At 42.1% G+C, this 22996-nt stretch overlaps 2 protein-coding genes across 4 annotated transcripts; one reads left to right on the top strand and one right to left on the bottom strand.

Moving 5' to 3' along the window:
* Positions 1-211: 211 nt before the first annotated feature.
* LOC135473009 (3-oxoacyl-[acyl-carrier-protein] reductase FabG-like) lies at positions 212-14567 on the bottom strand. Of its 3 annotated transcripts, none has more exons than XM_064752777.1 (8): positions 14518-14567; positions 9676-9933; positions 8377-8475; positions 5015-5164; positions 3458-3715; positions 2636-2734; positions 2254-2435; positions 212-590 (listed from the first exon to the last, which is right to left on the bottom strand). In XM_064752777.1, exons 1-8 carry the CDS (start codon positions 14555-14557, stop codon positions 360-362), a joined length of 1317 nt encoding a protein of 438 aa, XP_064608847.1. In that variant the 5' UTR covers positions 14558-14567; the 3' UTR covers positions 212-359. The 3 variants fall into 3 exon arrangements, with proteins under 3 accessions (XP_064608847.1, XP_064608846.1, XP_064608848.1); XM_064752776.1 differs by lacking the exon at positions 14518-14567 and adding an exon at positions 12005-12120; XM_064752778.1 differs by lacking the exons at positions 8377-8475; positions 14518-14567 and adding an exon at positions 12005-12120.
* An 838-nt stretch (positions 14568-15405) lies between these two features.
* LOC135473764 (uncharacterized) lies at positions 15406-22412 on the top strand. The gene is made up of 3 exons (XM_064753649.1): positions 15406-15452; positions 16381-16973; positions 20989-22412. The coding sequence occupies exons 2-3, from the start codon at positions 16388-16390 to the stop codon at positions 21630-21632; spliced, it is 1230 nt and encodes a 409-aa protein (XP_064609719.1). The 5' UTR covers positions 15406-15452; positions 16381-16387; the 3' UTR covers positions 21633-22412.
* The last annotated feature ends 584 nt before the right edge of the window (positions 22413-22996 follow it).

Here is a 22996-nt window from a genome sequence, read left to right as displayed (position 1 = left end):
CTCAGAGGCACTAGCGCGCTGAGCCACGGAGCCCCCCCCCCCCCCCCCCACAGTAGAATGTACTGGTGCTGTGTACTGTTTACTCATCTATACGCACTTGTACGTACGATATATCCAAAGCGGGCTGAGTATAACGTGCCTACTAACCATAAAGCACGCGTCTATAAACACTGCCCACGAGAATGACGGTCAAATCAATCAATAACCATTTATCATTAACTATATATTTATCAATAGATAGATATATAAACTTAAGTGCAGACAGAAATGGTCCATATCAATTAATATGTGTGTTGAACTATTCATTGTTGCGCTATTGTATGGCGTCAGAGGATTACGGGTACAAGAACAATTTTGATTTAAAGTTCTGTCCCCGCAAAAGCTGACTCTTCACCATGCTGCTCGGGACCCATGGCAAGGTAGCCGCCATCTACAGCTAAGTCTGTGCCCGTGATGAACGCGGCGTCCCTGCTACACAAGAAAGTGATGCCCGCAGCCACTTCCGATGTCTCCCCTGTACGGCGGAGCATATGGAATCTGGAGACCGTATGGTTCTGCTTGCCCTTGTCGCCTCCGACAGATTTGGCTGCCTGAATATTGGAATTAAAATATAGATCATACAACAGTTAATAGGGTGCATTAGCTTTGCCTTTACTTATCGCTCTGTGCGATTTTCTGTCAGTGGCACGACCGTTTCGTATCTACCGTTAATCTCCCAAAATCAATTTCACCGAGGTTTTCACCAACCAGTCTCCCTGCTTTACGAAATGTAGCACAGAAGGATGGTTTACTGCAGAAGTATGAAAGTCTACCGGTTTCAGCCGTGAAGATGTAACTATGTCAAAGCTCAAAAAAGGACAAAGTTGTCATATAGTTTTGTTGAAAACATACGAAACGGGCCAAAGCTCGAATTTGGTCTGTTGCTTTGAAGTCATGTACCAATCTAGCCCATGGAGCCGTGCTATACTAACTTAGTGCGTATAGCCCGTCTCCTGGCCCTATCTCGCCAAGCAGGAAAATTTCACAAACCTGTATAACTCGAGTCCACCTTAATGTTTGGTATGATTTGAATCCCTGTTTATCCGCGTTTAAAACAGGTGCACCAGTAAGCCCTCTTTTAACAACAATCCAGTCGTTGAATCGATTGTGGTTCCCCGGTTTACCCCCACCATAATGCTGGCCGCCGTCGTGGAAGTGAAATATTCTTGAGTACGGCGTAAAACACCAATCAAATAAATAAATAAATTTTGGTTTAAATAAAAATCGGTTTGAATCGAAGAGTGCAACTGATGGTCGCCATGTTTGCTGCTAAAAACCTCAGGCAAAGTATGTGTTGGCTGTTTGAAGGAAAAAACTTGATGACAACGAAATCCAGTGAGTAAGTAGCCTACCTTTATTTTTGAAAGCCGAATAGGCACCACGTAGTCGTGTCTACCACTGGGATAGTACCAACCGTTCACAAAAGAAGTCTCGGCGAACATATTACATTGTATTAAAACAGAATTTCCTAATATTCAGCTCTAAAATCATACTGCCGCGAGATCATATACCACAAAATATAAATAAAATTCATTAATGAGGGGCTTTATTGTAAATCACGTAAACTTCCACATGGTGTTCACCAAATTAGTGTGGCAGGGTGATTAGTTAGTGAAAACTAATGAATAAACATTAAAAACAGGGCGTGATGTATCCTACTGTCATCATTTCTGTAAAACAAACGGTATCTTGCTAGATCTCGCCATCGTTAATCAGTGTTTTCAAAGGGCTACATAAACCCAAAATTGATCCACGAAAACAGGTACTACTCCTGATTCTGATATGTCCTGGGGTGCAAGTTGGGCATCGTTAAACGTGAAGTCATTTTGACTGAGACTTCCGAAGAGCAGCAGTAAAATAACAACTTTGGATAGAGGATAGAGGATTAAGGTCGACCAAGAGCGAATAAACGCCGAGAAGTTCTCTAGTTAGCTTGTTAGTTAAGGGAATAGAGAATCCCTGCTGATTGGCTGACAGTGGAGATGGGGTTTCCTGGGTTAAAGCCTGTAGCTTTAGTCACGCTTGAGTAAATCTGCCATACCTAAAATTGAGCTTAGGCTAAGCATTTTCTGGACTTTCTTATCTTTCACACCAGCTTATCGGAATCGATTCTCTGTCCCATTAAAACCCCAATCATTGTTAAAATATATGGACTCATTTACTTTAGAAAACAATGACATCAGGGGATAATGGTAATGAACCTGTCTATATTACCTCGGGGGTCCAGATCCAGGCGGGAGATACCGAGTTCACCCGAATGCCGTCTGCAGCCAGATCCAGGGCCATACATTTCGTCATAGACAAGATGGCGCCTTTGCTCGCTGTGTACGTCCATCTGATTGGCTGAGCTCGGTGTGCAGATATACTGGACAAGTTAACAATGGAACTTCCCCCTGCTGTATGCAAAAGTGAATTGAATATGACTATCCAGTAAATGATCCCAAACAGGTTTATCACTAATTAAAATCAAGTAAGCACTGAAATGGTCAGTGAATTTCTCTATTTTCTTCCAATCACATGTTAATGGTTCAAGTTTGGTTTAGGCTAATTCTTGTTACATGTCTTTCTTAACTGTTGACATAATGTATGTACTTACTGTTTTTCATGTATGAATGACTAGCCTGGATCATGTTGACGTAGCCAATGACATTCACAGACATGGTCTTCTCCCAATCGGACCGCTGAGATGCCAAAGCTGAGATCAGACAGAAATAAGAAAAAAAGGTGATTCTTAGCTGGGACACACGCGCTTGCCCCATAGGGTAGTGTGTGCACAAACAACAGGATAGTGTGTACAAACAAAACTGGATAGTATGTACAAACAACAGGATAGTGTGAACAAACAACAGGATAGTGTGTACAAACAAAACTGGATAGTATGTACAAATAACTGGATAGTGTGCACAAACAACAGGACAGTATGAACAAACAACTGGATAGTATGCACAAACAACAGGATAGTATGCACAAACAAATGAAGAGTGTGAACAAACAACAGGACAGTATGAACAAACAACTGGATAGTGTGAATAAACACCTGGATAGTGTGTACAAACAACAGGATAGTGTGTACAAATAGGACAGTGTGTACAAACAACAGGAAAATATCGTTTTTTTAGTTCACAGCTTCCTCCGCTTTCTCCGTTTGGTATCCGACAAAAGTGATCAGCCTGTGGCGGATTCAGCAACAGCTGGATTCGAGCCTGCAACCTCTTTGCTCGTGCTAGGAAAACTTATATCAGTCAGATGATGATGGTGATAATAAAGATGAGGTGTGATAATGGGGATAATGATGATGATATTAGATTTATGCCGGCTCCTTCAGCCAGGAAGGTCTCCAAAACGTTAATAAACAATGGTCTTTTTAATACTGGAGTTAGATATGACACCGTGACCGACGTCACTGTAAACCACTTACCTTTGGAGCCAAAGTAAACGGCCGAGTTAACTAAGCAGTGAATATGTTCTCCGTGTTTCTTGACGACGTCAGCCACGCCAGCGTCACACTGTGTCCTCTGGGAGACGTCCACGTTGTGAAAACTAACGGTGTAATTTTTGCCTTCTGCCCATTCCAGTACACTCCTGCCGGCGTCTTCATTGATGTCAAATACAGCTACTGTGGCGCCGTCGTTCAGGAAACGTTCTACCGTCGCCCGACCAATGCCAGAGGCGCCACCTGGAATGTACCTAACATGATCTCAAGTGATTTTTTATTTATTTTATTTATATAATTTATGTTTAACGCCATACTCAAGAAGATTTCACTTATATGACACCAGTGCCACATGTATATCACACTAATGTCACCTATGTATGACACCATGTCACATGGATATGACTCTAATGTCACACTTATATGACACCAATGCTACATGTATTAGTATGACACCAATGCCACATGTATATGACTCTAATGCTACATGTACTAGTATGACATCAATATCACATGTATACGAAACCATTGTAACAAGTATATGACACCAATGGTACAAGTACTAGTATATGACACTAATGCCACATGTATATGACACCAATATCACATGTATGACACCAATGAAACATGTATATGACACCAATTTCACATGTATATGACATCAATGTCATATGAATATGACACCAATGCTACAGGTACTAGTATATGACACCAATGTCACATGTATATAACACCAATGTGACATGTACATAACACCAATGCCACATGTATATGGTACCAATGTCACATTTATATCACACCAATGGTACAGGTACTAGTATATGACGCCAATGCAACATACTACAAGTACTAGTATATGATTTTTTTTTTGATTGGTGTTTTACGCCGTACTCAAGAATATTTCACTTATACGACGGCGGCCAGCATTATGGTGGGTGGAAACCGGGCAGAACCCGGGGGAAACCGACGACCATCCGCAGGTAGCTGACAGACCTTCCCACATAAGGCCGGAGAGAAAGCCAGCATGAGCTGGACTTGAACTCACAGCGACCGCATTGGTGAGAGACTCCTGGGTCATTACGCTGCGCTAGAGCTCTAACCAACTGAGCCACGGAGGCCCCTACTAGTATATGACACCAGTGCAACATGTATATGATACCAATGCTACATGTACTAGTACATGACACCAATGCTACACGTATTGGTATATAACACCAATGTTATATCTGTATGACACCAATGTCACATGGATGTGACACCAATGTCACATGGATGTGACACCAAAGCAAAATGTACTAGTATATGACACCAATGTTACATGCGTATGACACCAGTTCTACATATACTAGTATGACACCAATGTCACATGTATATGACACCAATGCAACATGTAACACCAATGTCACATTATATGCCACAAATGTCACATGTATATGACACCAATGTCACATGTATATGAGACCGAAGTCACATTTATATGACACCAATATCACATGTACTAATATGTGCCACCAACGTGACTTCGCAAATCAACGTAGTTACCTGTGACTATAACCGTGTATCCCCGGAACCTCCCCAGTGTGTGTGACTGATTGAGAGCCGGCTGATTCTCTGACAAATACTCCGCCGCCATATTGTCACCTTTGTGTGTTCCTGATCGATACGTACAGGCGTGGATCAACTGTACACCTGCTACACGTATAACATATACTTATGAGTAGCCTGATGTGGTAAGGACTCTTGTAATCTTAAAGTATCTTGTAAAGATAAAACCAAAGACGAACTAATGTCTATATCTATGACCTTGTAGACCTGTAGGGGCGTGAATCGCACCTGTCTTATACAGGTAGCTGAACTCGTCATTGCATGTCATGAGTGAGCTAAAGACGTTCTAACTATTAATATAAATAAGCCACTTTATCTCGATTTGATGAGAAGAAGAGAGGTAGGCACAGTATTCTTCACTTTTACCGTTCACGATGTGAAAGTCTAAGTCCATATGATCTGCTCCTATAGGCAGCCGTATAGAACTATAAATGATCGACACAGATAAGCAAATGATGTCGTTTGGGGTGGACTACTTCATCTAATCACCTGGAGAACACGGTATATAAAACAAAACGATAACCATGGAGTTTTGTAGGGTGAATGTTGCTTGTTTACACTGGAGCGCGTGGATAATAAGACACTGACGAACAGAAGTTGAATTTAAGTTCATGTATCCCATATGATATAAAGACTCGCGTATTTACATGACACAAGCAAGTCCCCCCCCCCCCCCCCGAAACTGTATTCTCATCGTAAACAATGTAGCATTATAAACATAAACATAGCCAACCCTATATATAGTAAGTTCAAAATAAAGCCGCAATTAACCAAGCTGTTACCAGTTGGCAAGAATTCAGTTACCGACCGGAACTGGTCGCATCCAATGTGGAACTGTGCAGTAGCGTTTCGGTATTAGGGAAAAAAACCAAAACCGATTGGTTATCAATCATTGGGAACTGTCTGTAACTGAGTAGTAAGTAACGACGACCATACGGTAGTTGCATGGTACTGCCAGGAAAGGCCCAGATTGGTACCATTTTGCCAGGGTAGTGTTGCTGACTGACGGATACAAGCATCTACTCGATGCTTGGGCCCAAACAGAGCGAGGAGAATATGGAAAAGAAACACATCAGTCATCACTGTCGACCTTTCTCTCTGGGTAAGGAAATGTAGGACCATTCAGATATATTCACCCGCTGAAAGAACCGGTCATAACAAATATAACAAACTGGCGTAGGTGTGGGAGATTTATTTAAAACACGCTGCTTACACTCATTACAATATGCCTTGACAGTGTCTTTCCATCTAGTCTAATACATGCACTGGCGAATTTGCTGATGATTTTCTCCTGCTCTATGTGACCAGATGGGTTGTCATGCGCAGCCCACTGACCTGGCATCTGGCTGTGTGACACGACATCTTAGATTCGAAATAGTGGCAGGCATTTACACTAAAGGACTCACAGAAACACTAGTGCCAACAAGAAGATGTACTTATATTCCGAAACCAACTGTACAGAAGGACTCTATAAGTATCAGACTTACCTAAGTGCAACCTGATGACGATTGATTGATTAGCGGTAAAATAAAGGATTTTTCATTTATTTGACAGCAGTCACGTTTATGAGTGGAGGAAATTGCATAAAACCCACCGGCCTTTGTCAGGTACCTGACAAACCTCATGACTTAAAGGCGCAGCCGAGACAGCCAAAGGGTGGGATCGAACACGAGACCGCATTGTTTAAGGGTATGACAGTCGCAGTCGCAGTAAGCATCAAGCAGATCTACGTCGCAGTAAGCAACAAGCAGATCTACGGAGGTGTAAACATCAAGCAGATCTACGTCGCAGTAAGCATCAAGCAGATCTACGTCGCAGTAAGAATCAAGCAGATCTACGAAGGAATAAGCATCAAGCAGATTTACATCGCAGTAAGCATCAAACAGATCTACGGAGGAGAAAGTATCAAACAGATCTACGGAGGAGTAAGCATCAAGCAGATCTACGGAGGCGTGAGCAACAAGCAGATCTACCCTCTCAGCAGAAAAAAATCAGTCCCATACACAGCTTCCATCGCTTTATTTATCGAAATGATAATGGAGCTGTCACATATGTAATGCATCGCATTTAAATTAATGGACTTTTGAGCAAAGACAACAAGAATATAATTTTTATCTACAATTCTGGCGCTTTTGTGCTTCCTACTTCTGAGGATTTCTGGTACAGGGCAAATTTTGGTCTAAAGTTCTGTCCCCGCAAAAGCTGACTCTTCACCGTGCCGCTCGGGACCCATGGCAAGGTAGCCGCCATCTATAGCTAAGTCTGTGCCCGTGATGAACGCGGCGTCCCTGCTGCACAAGAAAGTGATGCCCGCAGCCACCTCTGATGCCTCTCCAATCCGACTGAGCATGTGAAACTTGGCAACATTTTTGTCTACGATTTCTTTTGGCCCGATTTTGGCTACCTGTTCAAAAAGTTTGTGCGTATTAAGATATGTCTACACTTATGCCCCAAATAGCAATAACTGATTTTTACGGTTTATAACAGTATAATCAAATGATTTAAGGAAAGCAAATAACTCGATACAATTTACCCCTGCGCCGGCTGCGCTCTCACCACAAACTTACGAGCGAGTGATGTGTCAGAGAAAACCCTTAGTTTCGCATAATTTGCATATGGAATCCACCTGTTTTTTCTCAGTCGCCTGTATGGTCTTATGACTTATCGGCGATACCGCAGATGTATATCAGAACTGATATATTCATACAGTTGACTATTTAACTCATCCGCGATATGGACAGTTCAAGTTTATTACTCCAATAAATGATAACGTCTCATATTGCCATTCTGTAGGCCTATAAGCCCTACTTACTTCTCTAAAGGATTTGCTGTGGGAAGCTGTGCTAGAAACACAACTCTTACCAGTCACATATAAAGACATCTGTGATTCACACTGCAATGTTCGATTTACCTCGGGAGTCCATATGTAGGCTGGAGATACCGAGTTTACCCGAATGCCGTCTCCGGCCATATCTAGGGCCATACATTTCGTCAAAGACAAGATGGCGCCTTTGCTCGCTGTGTACGTCCATCTGATTGGCTGAGCTCGATGGCTGGATACACTGGCAATGTTTACAATCGCACTGTCTTTCGCTAAATGTGGAAGTGCAAATGATATGAACTCGCCATTAAACTGATGTCAAAACGGTCGGTATCTGCTAAAAATTTGAAACCTGGGTGGTTCTAACTGGTCAAAACAGTGTACAATGAGTAAAGCTTTAACAATAATTCAAGTCACATTTACAATGAAATTCTTCTTTAAATAACGGGAATAAGAAACCGTGTATCAGACCACTTACTGGCCTTCATGTATGGATGACAAGCCTGGACCATATTGACGTAACCCACAACATTCACCGACATCGTCTTGTCCCAGTCTGACTTCTTGGAATTCAAAGCTGAGCGGGGACGAAATAGAGAAGGAAAAGTTTTTAATTTCATCAATCGAAATATGATACATCCATATGAATGGACACGCATCCTGCCTGTGGTCCTTCAAACGCTCTGTACATCTACATGAGTGAATATGCATCCTGTTTGCGACCTTTCAAACGCTCTATACATCTACATGAATGCACACGCATCCTGTTTGTGGCCTTTCAAGCGCTCTGCATATCTACATAAATGGACACGCATCCTGTTTGCGGCTTTTCAAGCGGTCTGTACATGTACATGAGTGGACATACACCGTGTCTGCCCCTTTGCAAACACTCTATACGTCTACATGAAAAACAGACGTACTGGACGTTCCTACCGTAACGTCCAGTTTCGGTCATATACACTTTCACGCGGACAATTTCACTTAACAAACCGTCTCGAACCTTACCTTATTTTTGCTATCCACCGATCCCCGAAATGTAATGTCAAAGCCAGCATTGGTAAACCATCTTTTAACAATAGTCCAACCATTTAAACTTTCGAATCGGACAACTCAAATCAACGTCTGCCATGTTTGGGTAGGGTGATGGGCCGCGAAAATTTTATCCCACCCAACATTCTGTTTATACAGGGCATATATTCTTAAAGAGAATGTTAGCTAGGATAAAAGTTTCACCTTGAAAATGTCTCTCACGAAAGAAATTTAACTCCCTCGGCATGTTCTTTGCCCAAAGTTCTATAACTCTGAATTCATCTTCTAAATGCTGAGATATTCGCGTGCTCCTTTTTTTCCTCGTCATTTCGCTCGCTGTGCACGTGACTTTGCTTAGTAACGGTAGAATTTTGATCAGAAATTTCATTGGACCAAAGAATCTCTATCATAAATTATGTATTCTGCGGCGTTCCCTTCTTCAAAACGATCGACTAAAATTTCTCACAGTTTGGAATGAAAGTAAAACATTAGATAACATTCTTTTATTCCTTAAATTAAATTATAAGGACTGACTGTAATATTTTTTAAGTTTATTGGGGTATAAACGACAAAACCGCTGGCTAGCTAAAACATATTACAGTCAATCCTTAAATAATTGTTTTACAACCAACTGGATAACTTCAAACGTATGAAACCATGGATGGTCATTCGATGAAACGAAAACAGAAGATATGCAGCATCATGTATGGTTGGTATCGCCAGTCGGCGGGATCGGATCATAACATACCTTTTGAGCCAAAGTAAACGGCCGAGTTGACCAAACAGTGAATGTGTTCTCCGTGTTTCTTGACGACGTCAGCCACGCCAGCGTCACACTGCGTCCTCTGGGAGACGTCCACGTTGTGAAAACTAACGGTGTAGTTTTTGCCTTCTGTCCATTCCAGTACACTCCTGCCGGCGTCTTCATTGATGTCAAACACAGCTACTGTGGCGCCGTCGTTCAGGAAGCGTTCTACAGTTGCCCGCCCAATGCCAGAGGCGCCACCTGGAAGGTCAAACAAATGGCCTTTACACAGGTATGTCGACCTGCTTGTAGCTGTTCTTATCTATTTAATGTTTTGCTGAACTTAGATGTTTCTTCTATGTCTAACATGTTCACTTGGGTAATTTTATGGACTGATTTCAGAAAATTATGAGCGCTTTCCCGCACACCTGGCTGCCATGGAATGGATTTACCTCCAAAAACACACTTGCATACACTTGTATAGTTAAATTATATTGTGCTAAAAGCAAGATTTATACTTAGCCCATAACAAACCGTATACAGTAAGCAAACTGCTACAGGCAGCAGAGAACCCTTAGATCTTTAGCAAACCGTACACCGTAAGTAAACTGTTACAAGCAGCAGATAGCCCCTTAATCTATGGCAAACAGTATACCGTAAGCAAACTGCTACAAGCAGCAGAGAACCCTTAGATCTTTAGCAAACTGTATACCATAGTCAAACTGTTGCAAGCAGCAGAGAACCCTTTAATCTATAGTAAACCGTATACAGTAAGCAACTTGCTACAAGCAGCAGATAACCCCTCCATCTCGAGCAAACAGTATACCGTAAGCAAACCGCTACAAGCAGCAGAGAACCCCTTAACATATATAGCAAGCTGTATACAGTAAGCAAACTGCTACAAGCAGCAGAGAGCCCCTTAATCTACAGCAAACCGTATACCATAAGCAAACTGCTACAAGTAGCAGATAGCCCCTTAATATCTAGCAAACCGTATACAGTAAGCAAACTGCAACAAGCAGCAAAGAACCTTTTTATCTATAGCAAACAGTATACAGTGAGCAAACTACTACAGGCAGCAGAGAACCCCTCAACCTATATAGCAAACTGCTAACCTTAAACAAACTGCTACAAGCAGCAGAGAGCCCCTTAATCTACAGCAAACTGCAAACAGTAAGCAAACTGCTACAAGCAGCAGGGAACCTTTTTATCTATAGCAAACCGTATACAGTAAGCAAACTGCTACAAGCAGCAGAGAACCCCTCAACTTATATAGCCAACTGTATACCGTAAACAAACTGCTACAAGCAGCAGACAACCCATTAATCTACAGCAAACCGTATATAGTAAGCAAACTGCAACAAGCAGCAGAGAATCCCTCAACCTATATAGCAAACTGCATACAGTAAGCAAACTGCTACAAGCAGCAGAGAGCCCCTTAATCTATAGCAAACTGCTACAAGCAGCAGGGAACCTTTTATCTATAGCAAACCGTATACAGTGAGCAAACTGCTACAAGCAGCAGAGAACCCCTCAACTTGTATAGCAAGCTGTATACCGTAAACAAACGGCTACAAGCAGCAGAGAGCCCCTTAATCTACAGCAAACTGCAAACAGTAAGCAAACTGCTACAAGCAGCAGGGAACCTTTTTATCTATAGCCAACCGTATACAGTGAGCAAACTACTACAAGCAGCACGGAACCTTTTTATCTATAGCAAACTGCATACTGTAAGCAAACTGCTACAAGCAGCAGAGAACCCATTAATCTACAGCAAACTGTATACAGTAAGCAAACTGCTACAAGCAGCAGAGAACCTCTCACCTTATATAGCAAACTGTATACAGTAAGCAAACTGTTATAAGGAGCAGAGAACCCATCAGTCTATAGCAAACCGTATACCATAAGCAACCTGTTACAAGCAGCAAAGAACCCCTTAATCTATAGCAAACCGTATACAGTAAGCAACTTGCTAGAAGCAGCAGAGAACCCCTCAATCCCGAGCAAGCAAACTGCTACAAGCAGCAGAGAACCCCTTAACATATCTAGCAAGCTGTATACCGTAAGCAAACTGCTACAAGCAGCAGAGAACCCATTAACCCATAACAAACTGTACACAGTAAGCAAACTGCGACAAACAGCAGAGAATCCCTTTGATCTAGAGCAAACCGTATACAATAAGCAAACTGCGACAAACAGCAGAGAATCCCTTTGATCTATAGCAAACCGTATACAATAAGCAAACTGCTACAAGCAGCAGAGAAACTCTTAATCCATTACTAACTGTATACAGCAAGTATACAGTTAAATGAAGAACAATCAACGTAGTTACCTGTGACTATAACCGTGTATCCCCGGAACCTCCCCAGTGTGTGTAACTGATTGAGAGCCGGCTGACTCTCTGACAAATACTCCGCCGCCATATTTTCACTTGTAGGCCACACGGATATGTCCATGTAGATGTGTGGTAATGACCCGCATCTTAATCGAGACAACGAGGCCTACTTTTATGCCTCGGATACATCTGGAGGGTAATGGTGGCGAGGGTTTTGGGAGTGGAAAAGACATTGCTGACTCAGTCTGGTTTAAAAGTTCAACTTTCAACTTAGCTAGGTCGACAAAGAATCAGACAGATTTGAGAAGATTTTTCAAATGTATCCTCGACATGTAAACCAACCCCCCGTCTACAACCGTGATATTTATGCATGGGTTACACATGTACAATTCATGCCATTCCATTCCAAACTTCCATTGTCTTAATAAAATAAGCCGTATTTCACCGGTCACGTGTGAACATTTGCCACACTTTCGTCGCTGCTCTGATTTTATTCTCTAAGCTGAGAAAGCCCATGCGAACGTGAACTCCTATTACTTTTTCTCATGAACACCTAGCCTACGTCCAGTATAATAAGAGACAATCTGGAAACTTCCTGGACAGTGAATTTTTCCTAAAACAATCTTAAAGACAAATAATAAAAAACCGCCGTACTTGAACTTTCTCTGCCTTTACTTGGGACATCCTGCCCACAATATGGGGCCTCCCTGGCTCAGTTGGTTAGCGCGCTTGCGCAGCTTATACTGGAGCCTCTCACCAAAGAGTTAAAGTCCAGCTCATGCTGGCTTCTTCTCCGGTCTAACGTGGGAAGGTCTGCCAGCAACCTGCGAATGGTCGTGGATTTACCCCAGGCTCTGCCCGGATTCCTGTCACCATAATATTGGCCGCAGTCGTGTAAATGAAATATTCTTGAGTGCGGCGTAAAACAAATAAAATAAATAAATTAAATAAATAAATAAATCCTGCCCACAATCCCGGGCGTCCAAACAAACATTCGTGAAGTGATTTTTGAATTCCCAAATCCTTGGTCTCTCTGGTTATCAACTTTTCTTTTCGGTTAAACGGAAAATATATTTACTTATTTATTTGATTGGTGTTTTACATCTTACTCAAGAATACTTCACTTATACGACCGCGGCCAGCATTATGGTGGGTGGAAACCGGGCAGACCACGGAGGAAACCCACGACCATCCGCAGGTTGCTGTATCAGGAGGTGAAATGTGTTTTGTCTTTGAAGTCATGCTCAGGTGTGTACGTCTGTTGTATTATTACACTCATAAATCTCCTGTATTTTTACACTGTATTATGACACCTTTGTAAATCTGTTGTATTATTACACACGTATATAAATATGTTATATTATTACACACATAAATCTGCTGTATTTTTACACATGCATACCGTAAGTATATTGTATTGGTACTCATATGTAAATCTGCTGTATTATTACAGATATAAACCCGTTTTAATATGACACATGTGTAAGCCTAAAATTGCAGTATTGTTACAGATACAAACCTATTGTGTTATGACACATGTGTAAATCTGCTTTGTTGTTACAGATATAAACCTTTTGTATTATGACACACGTGTAAATCTGCTGTATTGTTACAGATATAAACCTGTTGTGTAATGACACATGTGTAAATCTGCTTTATTGTTACAGATATAAACCTTTTGTATTATGACACACGTGTAAATCTGCTGTATTGTTACAGATATAAACCTGTTGTATTATGACACACGTGTAAATCTGCTGTATTGTTACAGATATAAACCTCTTGTATTATGACACACGTGTAAATCTGCTGTATTGTTACAGATATAAACCTCTTGTATTGAGAAACATGTGTAAACATGCTGTATTGTTACAGATATAAACCTGTTGTATTATGAAACATGTGTATGCCTAAATTTGCTGGATTGTTACAGATATAAACCTGTGGTATTGTGACACATGTGTAAATTTGCTGTATTGTTACAGCTATAAACCTGTGGTATTATGGAACATGTGTAAATCTGCTGTAGTGTTACAGCTATAAACCTGTTGTATTATGAAACATGCGAAAATCTGCTGTATTGTTACAGATATAAACCTGTTATAACCAGATATAAACCAGTTGTATTATGACACCTGTGCAAATCTACTGCATTATTACACATTTGTAACTCGATTGTATTATTTCTTTGACCATCCAGGTGAAACAAGCCAAGGAAAGCAAATTCCACATTAAAACGTACAACAGTATAGATTTTCTTCACGTTCGAGTATAGAATGTATTTTTACTCCTCTTATGACACTCATCTTACTTCGACAAGCAAGATACACTCTGTTAAATGACCTATGTATATATATGTACGCGTAACTGCATGTGTGACGCTTGTGTTTTGTATGATGTAGGCCACCCTATACATTCGGCTTCCTGCAAACGGGAAAATTTAGCATCTCTGCCGGCGGAGGAACAAAACAACTGCCGTCTGAAAATATACAGAATCACATATTACCGACCTCTCAGATAGGTTGTAAAACGACGACCACGTGGTATCATCAAAGGGACTGGATGGCCATGCTGGTCATTAACAGCACTATATTTAACACTCTTAACCAACGCTATCGTGTCGCGGAACGTCTCAAAAGTGCGCGTGATTTGGTTGATGTAGAGTTGATGCTAGGGTGACCATGGGTGCGCGGTGCAAACAGGAGATTTCGCAACACACCTGAGCGTTAAGCAGCAAATTACGACGTATAGGAAGAATGAAAGAACTGTGCATCGTAAACCTGGCTATAAGAGTTCCGTTTAGTTCACACAGTCTGCGCTATCAACTGATTGTTAGAAGTCTAAATAGTGTCTTCTCCCTATCGAGGGTTTAGTGTTGGACAGAGCATTATACGTGAGAGGGACCAGTTTTCGATACGGTAACTTATTGGAGTGAGTGGAGATGTATGGCCTACTGGTAATCTGTTTTAGCAGAGACAATCAATGAAACACTTGACCGTGACATTAAACACATGTAGTAAACACGCTGAAGTACCATTTATCTTACACCTGGAGCTATCACTTTAAAGCTCTATGTTACACATAAGGTGATAATTGAACTACTAAACAGATCCGTTAAACTGGCTGTGGCCGCCAGCTTTCATCAGCCCGCCCTCTGGCAACGGTCTGTCACTGGGCGCAAGTGTGAGGCTCATCAAATGATCAAATGATGCACTGACAAGCATATCTGTACTGACTGCTCGGTACAGTTTAATTCAACGTTAAATGTACTACCTCCACATTTTGTATTTCTGACATTCATCATTGTATATATATCAATATATATCAATATGTGAGACTGTTAATTGAGGAGGGGGATCCTTTATCTGGCAGAATTAGGTATGGTAGTACATTGTTAGATCTGCTGTCACCTTCATTTGTGGAACCAAGTCGGCCATGTAAATAGGTAGGCCAGGTAATGTAATGTGCTGGCCACTATGGCTCATACAAGCTGAAAATGTGTGAATTAGAGGAAAAGTTATCACCATTGTGATAGCTTTTGAGAACCATCATTGGAATAATGCCGGTTTACATACAAATCTGTTCAAAGGTTTTGCAGGCTGTTGATGGACAACAAGGAGTTTAGATTACCCTGATATGGATTATGCCAAGGAAGAAATGCTAAGGAAGAAGTTATTTTTAGCACTAGCACTTTTACATCTAGTGAGAAATAAATATATTCCATACACCGCATACTTTTCTCTACAGTCACATCCCATGTTGTAGTTTTGAACTCCTGTCAGTGCCAGTGCAATTGTCTGAAGGCTATGGGGCAAAATGACGGACCCAGCAATTTGCATGAAATGTCAAATTAAGTTGGCAGAAAAAAAGGGGGGTTTTCTTTGGTAACGTTTCGATTCTGAATTTCACAGAAAGGTCAACCACTGCAGCGCATGTGCACCTCGCTAACCCAGATTTTAAAAACATGGCAGCATGACATACTAAATATGAGTCTGTTTTTGACATTGGCTAAGATTTACAGCAGAATGGTGATTATATATTGCAAGTAGTGATAGTGGCAAAATGTGTGTAAATACTTTAGCTTTCAGAATTGCTGTGCTGTATGTGTATTCAGGACAAATCTAATGTGCATGCATCAGAATTGAAAGAAGGGGTAGTTCTTTGTAAGCATTATACAGGAATCTGGTCCACATAGCTCTGGGGCTAAGGGTGGCCAGCAGTCCCCGCGTTTCAGTATTTATAGGCCGCCCTTAGACTGTGATTGATCGTTCACATAAGTTTTGCAGATCATTCACACATTTAGGTACCAGGTGTAATGTGATGCATTCAAGTAGTACAAGGTGTACTTATCCAGATTGCTTTTTTCTCCACAGAATTAGTATGGGATCATCATCCTCCAAGAAGGGCCCACGACCCCAGCCCGTTCGGCCCGCAGATCATGGACCCCTTCCCCAGGAACTTGTCCCCTACGCAGGTCCTCAGATCCAGTACCGTATTGTCCAAATGATGGTGAACTTTAAGTCACATGTAACGTTTGGGTTCACCCAAGGTGTGCCCCAAACAACTACCAACGTGGATGACTACTATCCTACCCTGGGAGCTCAGTACGGGGAGGGCTTCACACTCATCTCGTTCTACCGTATACCCGGTGGGGCTCAGCAGACAGGCCTGTTCTCAATGACAGTGGCTATACCCTTTCAGGGAATCTTCTCGTGCTGTCCTTCTGTACCCACACATGAGCGCTGGCAGCTGAGGATTGAGAAGTCGGCCATGTACGTACATGCCATGACGTCCGTGCGCATCTTTAGAGGTGCCACAACACAGAGTGCAGCTAACACATCTCACCTTATTGACATGATATCAAGCTGCACCGCCACTGGTGGTCGACTGATTTGTGTTGAAATGACAGGAATGATGTCAGCTCAGGGTATGCAAATGGGACTGACGAGTAGCAGCATGCAAACAGGTATGTCTTATATTTATGTTATATCAGTCTGGGAAATGTTTGCAGTGTTCCAAGTGAATACTGTTTTGTGGCAGTGCAGTACTCCAAGTTTTAACAAAGGAGTTCTGGCTTATGTCATAGAAGCGCTGGCTTATGTCATAGGAGCACTGGCTTATGTCATAGAAGCGCTGGCTTATGTCATAGGAGCGCTGGCTTATGTCATAGAAGCGCTGGCTTATGTCATAGGAGCGCTGGCTTATGTCATAGAAGCGCTGGCTTATGTCATAGAAGCGCTGGCTTATGTCATAGGAGCGCTGGCTTATGTCATAGAAGCGCTGGCTTATGTCATAGAAGCGCTGGCTTATGTCATAGGAGCGCTGGTTCATCGTAGCAAACCATTTATCACAATAAACAAAGCAAAAATTAACACCATTATGACCGGGGTCACGACAACAGAAACGCACAAGCCTTTTGAAGCCAACAACAGGTCATTTATAACTGTAACTCGGAGAGTGACCAGGACTAAGTGGTCCTTGCTAGTCAATTCTCCGGCCCAATCCTAACTTGTCCCTCCAGCAAATACAAATTTCACTGAGAAATATCTGTCATCAGCTTCCCGTTTCCACGTAATTCGAATTTAGTATGTCAGTCTACACGCATTACAATTTGACCTGTCTGCCTGTTGCAGAAGAGTTACCTTTTGAAACTGGATACCCCCTTTGCCCTTCACTGGCAAAAGTCATGCCATCAAAGAGTGTAATAGACACATGGAGTTTTGGAGCCCTGTAATTGTCAGTTAGTCTGTTAGCACAGACTAACTGCTGAGTAAAGCATGAACTTGTTTATTACATTCTGGAACAGTCAGTATAATTCCCTGACCACCCCTGATGCTCTCCTGTGGGACTCCCAGGGAGAAACTTTAGGCCATTTGCTGTACAAGTTATTGTGAGTCTGAACATGTACAGTAGAGACAGTCAGAGTTAATCCTCTTAATCTGTAAACAATAGTCTCAGACCCTTGGTAGATTACATCCAGTGTTACAGGGGGCCTCTGTGGTTCATTTGGTTAATGTGCTAGGGCAGCGTAATGACCCAGGAGCCTCTCACCAATGCAGTCACTGCCAGTTCAAGTCCAGCTCATGCTGGCTTCCTCTCTGGCCGTACGTGTGAAGGTCTGGCAGCAACCTGCGAATGGTTGTGGGTTTAAACACACCATATTGTTGGCCGCCGTCGTATGAGTGAATATTCTTGAGTACGGCGTAAAACACCAATCAAATAAATAAGTCAGTGTTACATACTGACTTCATTATAAACTAATTAGGTACTGTTGTGACATATTTACGTGTAAAATGTCCGGGAATTCTTTGACTGGTCAAACCATCTCACAACAAGTATAGACAGCAAACCACAGTTCAAAGCAAGTAAAGTTACAAACATTGAGAAAATTTAGCGTTAGCCATGTCATAAATTTGAACTAATTCGACCCAAGTTATTTCTGTATCTCAGGTATGCATCTGTTTCCGCTGATGTAACCCAAACCCTGTTTCACTCTTTAGATGTATGAGCCTGGGGTTCAGCTGATGCCACACACTTCTGGTTTCTGTCAGAGTTGCCATGGCTTTGTTAAAATTCCAGATTTAAAGTGGATTAAGAGGGCGGCTAGTGTGTTGGGAGGGTGAAAGAGAGTTCATTTTGTGTAGCAGATCTGAACGGTTGTCCTTATGAAGATAATTGTGTAAGCAGACATGAACAAAGCCGATGGGAATATCCATGATGGGCATTCTCCCACTACAACCCAAATTAAGTCTGACACATTGTGGCTCATTAATATGTGTTGGCTCTCCAGTGGGTATGTGGTATTTTCATTGGATTTTGGAGAGGCAAATGTTGGATGGAGGGGCTGAGGAACTTAAGCGGAATTAATGTAATTGTTACGGAGGCAAACACTGCATGGGTGCCGTGTTTGAGGAAAGTGTCACACGGATGAGGATTTAAGTTACACAAAGGTCACGAGGGTAATGATGTAATGATGGATGGTTGAACATCACATTGTAGGTTCATGAGGATACACTTGGTCTCCACCACAGACCTGTCTTCCCAAACTGATGCGATAGAGGAGATGGTTAGGTTTATCAGCAATGAAAGTCTGACGGACAAAATCATGGGATCTGTTAACTTTCCTATTTTATTTTTATGCCGTCCACTGGCATTTTAAAAAGATTCATTCTGCCCATGAAACAAAAAGTAAAATTGGTGTGGCCTTACTGACCCCTTTCCTCCCTACCTGTTTGCTGGAACAGAAGCTATATTAGCTGTAACTAGCAGGTAAAAATAAGCTTAAATTGGAGCACAAAGTTTCTTTTTAGACTGACAACTATTGTTTGTGTGACTCTTTTGCTGATGAATGAGATTTGTGTTGATTTACAGATAGTCATGGAACCTTGTAAACGTGACCACATGATGCTTTGTCCTTGTAGGTGTGGTTGTGGAACCTTGTAAACGTGACCACATGATGCTTTGTCCTTGTAGGTGTGGTCATGGAACCTTGTAAACGTGACCACATGATGCTTTGTCCTTGTAGGTGTGGTCGTGGAACCTTGTAAACGTGACCACATGATGCTTTGTCCTTGTAGGTGTGGTCGTGGAACCTTGCAAACGTGACCACATGATGCTTTGTCCTTGTAGGTGTGGTCGTGGAACCTTGTAAACGTGACCACATGATGCTCTGTCCTTGTAGGTGTGGTCGTGGAACCTTGCAAACGTGACCACATGATGCTTTGTCCTTGTAGGTGTGGTCGTGGAACCTTGTAAACGTGACCACATGATGCTCTGTCCTTGTAGGTGTGGTTGTGGAACCTTGTAAACGTGACCACATGATGCTCTGTCCTTGTAGGTGTGGGCGTGGAACCTTGTAAACGTGACCACATGATGCTCTGTCCTTGTAGGTGTGGTTGTGGAACCTTGTAAACGTGACCACATGATGCTCTGTCCTTGTAGGTGTGGGCGTGGAACCTTGTAAACGTGACCACATGATGCTCTGTCCTTGTAGGTGTGGTTGTGGAACCTTGTAAACGTGACCACATGATGCTCTGTCCTTGTAGGTGTGGGCGTGGAACCTTGTAAACGTGACCACATGATGCTCTGTCCTTGTAGGTGTGGTTGTGGAACCTTGTAAACGTGACCACATGATGCTCTGTCCTTGTAGGTGTGGTTGTGGAACCTTGTAAACGTGACCACATGATGCTTTGTCCTTGTAGGTGTGGTCGTGGAACCTTGTAAACGTGACCACATGATGCTTTGTCCTTGTAGGTGTGGTCATGGAACCTTGTAAACGTGACCACATGATGCTCTGTCCTTGTAGGTGTGGGCGTGGAACCTTGTAAACGTGACCACATGATGCTCTGTCCTTGTAGGTGTGGTCGTGGAACCTTGTAAACGTGACCACATGATGCTCTGTCCTAATAGGTGTGGTTGTGGAACCTTGTAAACGTGACCACATGATGCTTTGTCCTTGTAGGTGTGGTTGTGGAACCTTGTAAACGTGACCACATGATGCTCTGTCCTTGTAGGTGTGGTCATGGAACCTTGTAAACGTGACCACATGATGCTCTGTCCTTGTAGGTGTGGTCATGGAACCTTGTAAACGTGACCACATGATGCTCTGTCCTTGTAGGTGTGGGCGTGGAACCTTGCAAACGTGACCACATGATGCTTTGTCCTTGTAGGTGTGGTCGTGGAACCTTGTAAACGTGACCACATGATGCTTTGTCCTTGTAGGTGTGGCCGTGGAACCTTGTAAACGTGACCACATGATGCTTTGTCCTTGTAGGTGTGGTCATGGAACCTTGTAAATGTGACCATATGATGCTCTGTCCTTGTAGGTGTGGTCGTGGAACCTTGTAAACTTAACCACATGATGCTCTGTCCTTGTAGGTGTGGTTGTGGAACCTTGTAAACGTGACCACATGATGGTCTGTCCTTGTAGGTGTGGGCCTGGAACATTGTAAACTTAACCACATGATGCTTTTTCCTTGCAGGTGTGGGTGTGGACCTCTTCTTCAACATGCCTCTCCACCCAAACCCCACCGTGTACATTTACCAGTGTGTGAACACGCCCATCCCCATGACGATGACCCCCGGCTTTGGTCAGGTCACAGTAGACATCCAGTTCAACTTCATGGGTCATCTAGCGGTACATCTAAACCAAGGCTACAGACTGGTGGAGATATTTTACGACCAGTCGGCCATGTCTCAGATACATGGTGGCTTCATGCCAACCACAGGCATGTCAATGAACACCATTTGGTTCTTCGAGAAGGAGGCCGATCGGGTCAACGACATCACCCCGGTGTATGAGGGGTGCATCGTGGAGTACTATCTGAAGATCCAGCCAGGCCTAGGACAAGTGGTAGCATCAGCCAATTGGGCACCTTTGATGGAGAACATGGGGAACAAAGGCTGGGAGCTAGCGTGTACCCTGGAGACACCCAAAATAGTGCGGTCAGGCATGATGACCATGAAACAGACAATCCTACTGTTTTTCCAGAGGAAGATCTTGACTTCTAACTCTGCCTCTGGCATGCCTCCATCCCATATTGGGCTTGTAGACCCGTCTACAGGGGCACCCATGGCTACAGAGTATGCCCCACCACCCTCCTATGACGAAGTTGCTAAACAATAGGCTTAATGTATGCTCACCACTCTGCTACGATGAAGTCATTCAGCTATCGGCTTACAGTAATCCCCAGCCTCCTACAATAAAGTTGCTAAGCAGCACTAATCTTATATACTCTAAAGGTTATGAAGTGAGAATATAAAAACATATATCAGTAGTTGTTCATACTCTGCTATGTTGAGTGCATAAGTACTCCCTCTGTGCTGTAAATTGAAGATATCAGGTTACAAGGGGGAGGCGACTATTAATATCTCTAGTTGGGGTGGTTGTATCTTTCGGCATCTGTCTGTTAATCAGTCCATTCAGCCATTTGCTGAATCGTCTGTTCATCCGTCTGTCCTATTCCATGTGAACATGATATGTCTTGAACTCAAAATCAGGTTTGCCAAACTTACTTCTCACATCTATTCAGTGATAAGAAGGAATGCTGTGTATTTTTAGTGACCTTGACCTGTCATATCATCCAGGTAGTTGAAGTTGAAACACCATATCTTCGGAACTCTTAATTATTTATATGCAACCGTGGCCTGTTATTCAAGGTCATTTGTGCCAGTATGTCTTAAGTACATATGTATTAGCTTAGATGAAATTTTTGTATAGATGAAAGTCAGATATATTTTTTAATGTATGTCGTATTTTTACTGGAGATGTATTGTTATATGTTCTTATACGTGTATATTAGAAGATTGTTTAACGTGTGTGCATACACAAGATTTTTACGTCAGCGGAATAGCGTTTTCTATTTGAGATTTGTGTTTTGCACTGAAGTGATTATTGTACTGACGGTTTTTGAGCTCTTTAAGCTCTATAATGTACAGACATTCATCATTCATTCCACAAAGTTGATTATGTACACAGACATTCATCATTCATTCCACAAAGTTGATTGATTATGTACACAGATATTCATCATTCATTCCACAAAGTTGATTATGTACACAGACATTCATCATTCATTCCACAAAGTTGATTGATTATGTACACAGATATTCATCATTCATTCCACAAAGTTGATTGGTTATGTACACAGACATTCATCATTCATTCCACAAAGTTGATTGATTATGTACACAGATATTCATCATTCATTCCACAAAGTTGATTATGTACACAGACATTCATCATTCATTCCACAAAGTTGATTGATTATGTACACAGATATTCATCATTCATTCCACAAAGTTGACTGGTTATGTACACAGACATTCATCATTCATTCCACAAAGTTGATTGATTATGTACACAGATATTCATCATTCATTCCACAAAGTTGATTGATTATGTACAGACACTCATCATTCATTCTACAAAGTTGATTATGTACAGACATTCATCATTCATTCCACAAAGTTGATTGATTATGTACACAG

This window comes from Liolophura sinensis, chromosome 8, assembly GCF_032854445.1.
Source record: "Liolophura sinensis isolate JHLJ2023 chromosome 8, CUHK_Ljap_v2, whole genome shotgun sequence".
Classification (NCBI taxonomy): domain Eukaryota; kingdom Metazoa; phylum Mollusca; class Polyplacophora; order Chitonida; family Chitonidae; genus Liolophura; species Liolophura sinensis.
Note: the sequence above shows the minus strand (reverse complement) of the source record. Positions and strands in the feature narration are given on the sequence as shown.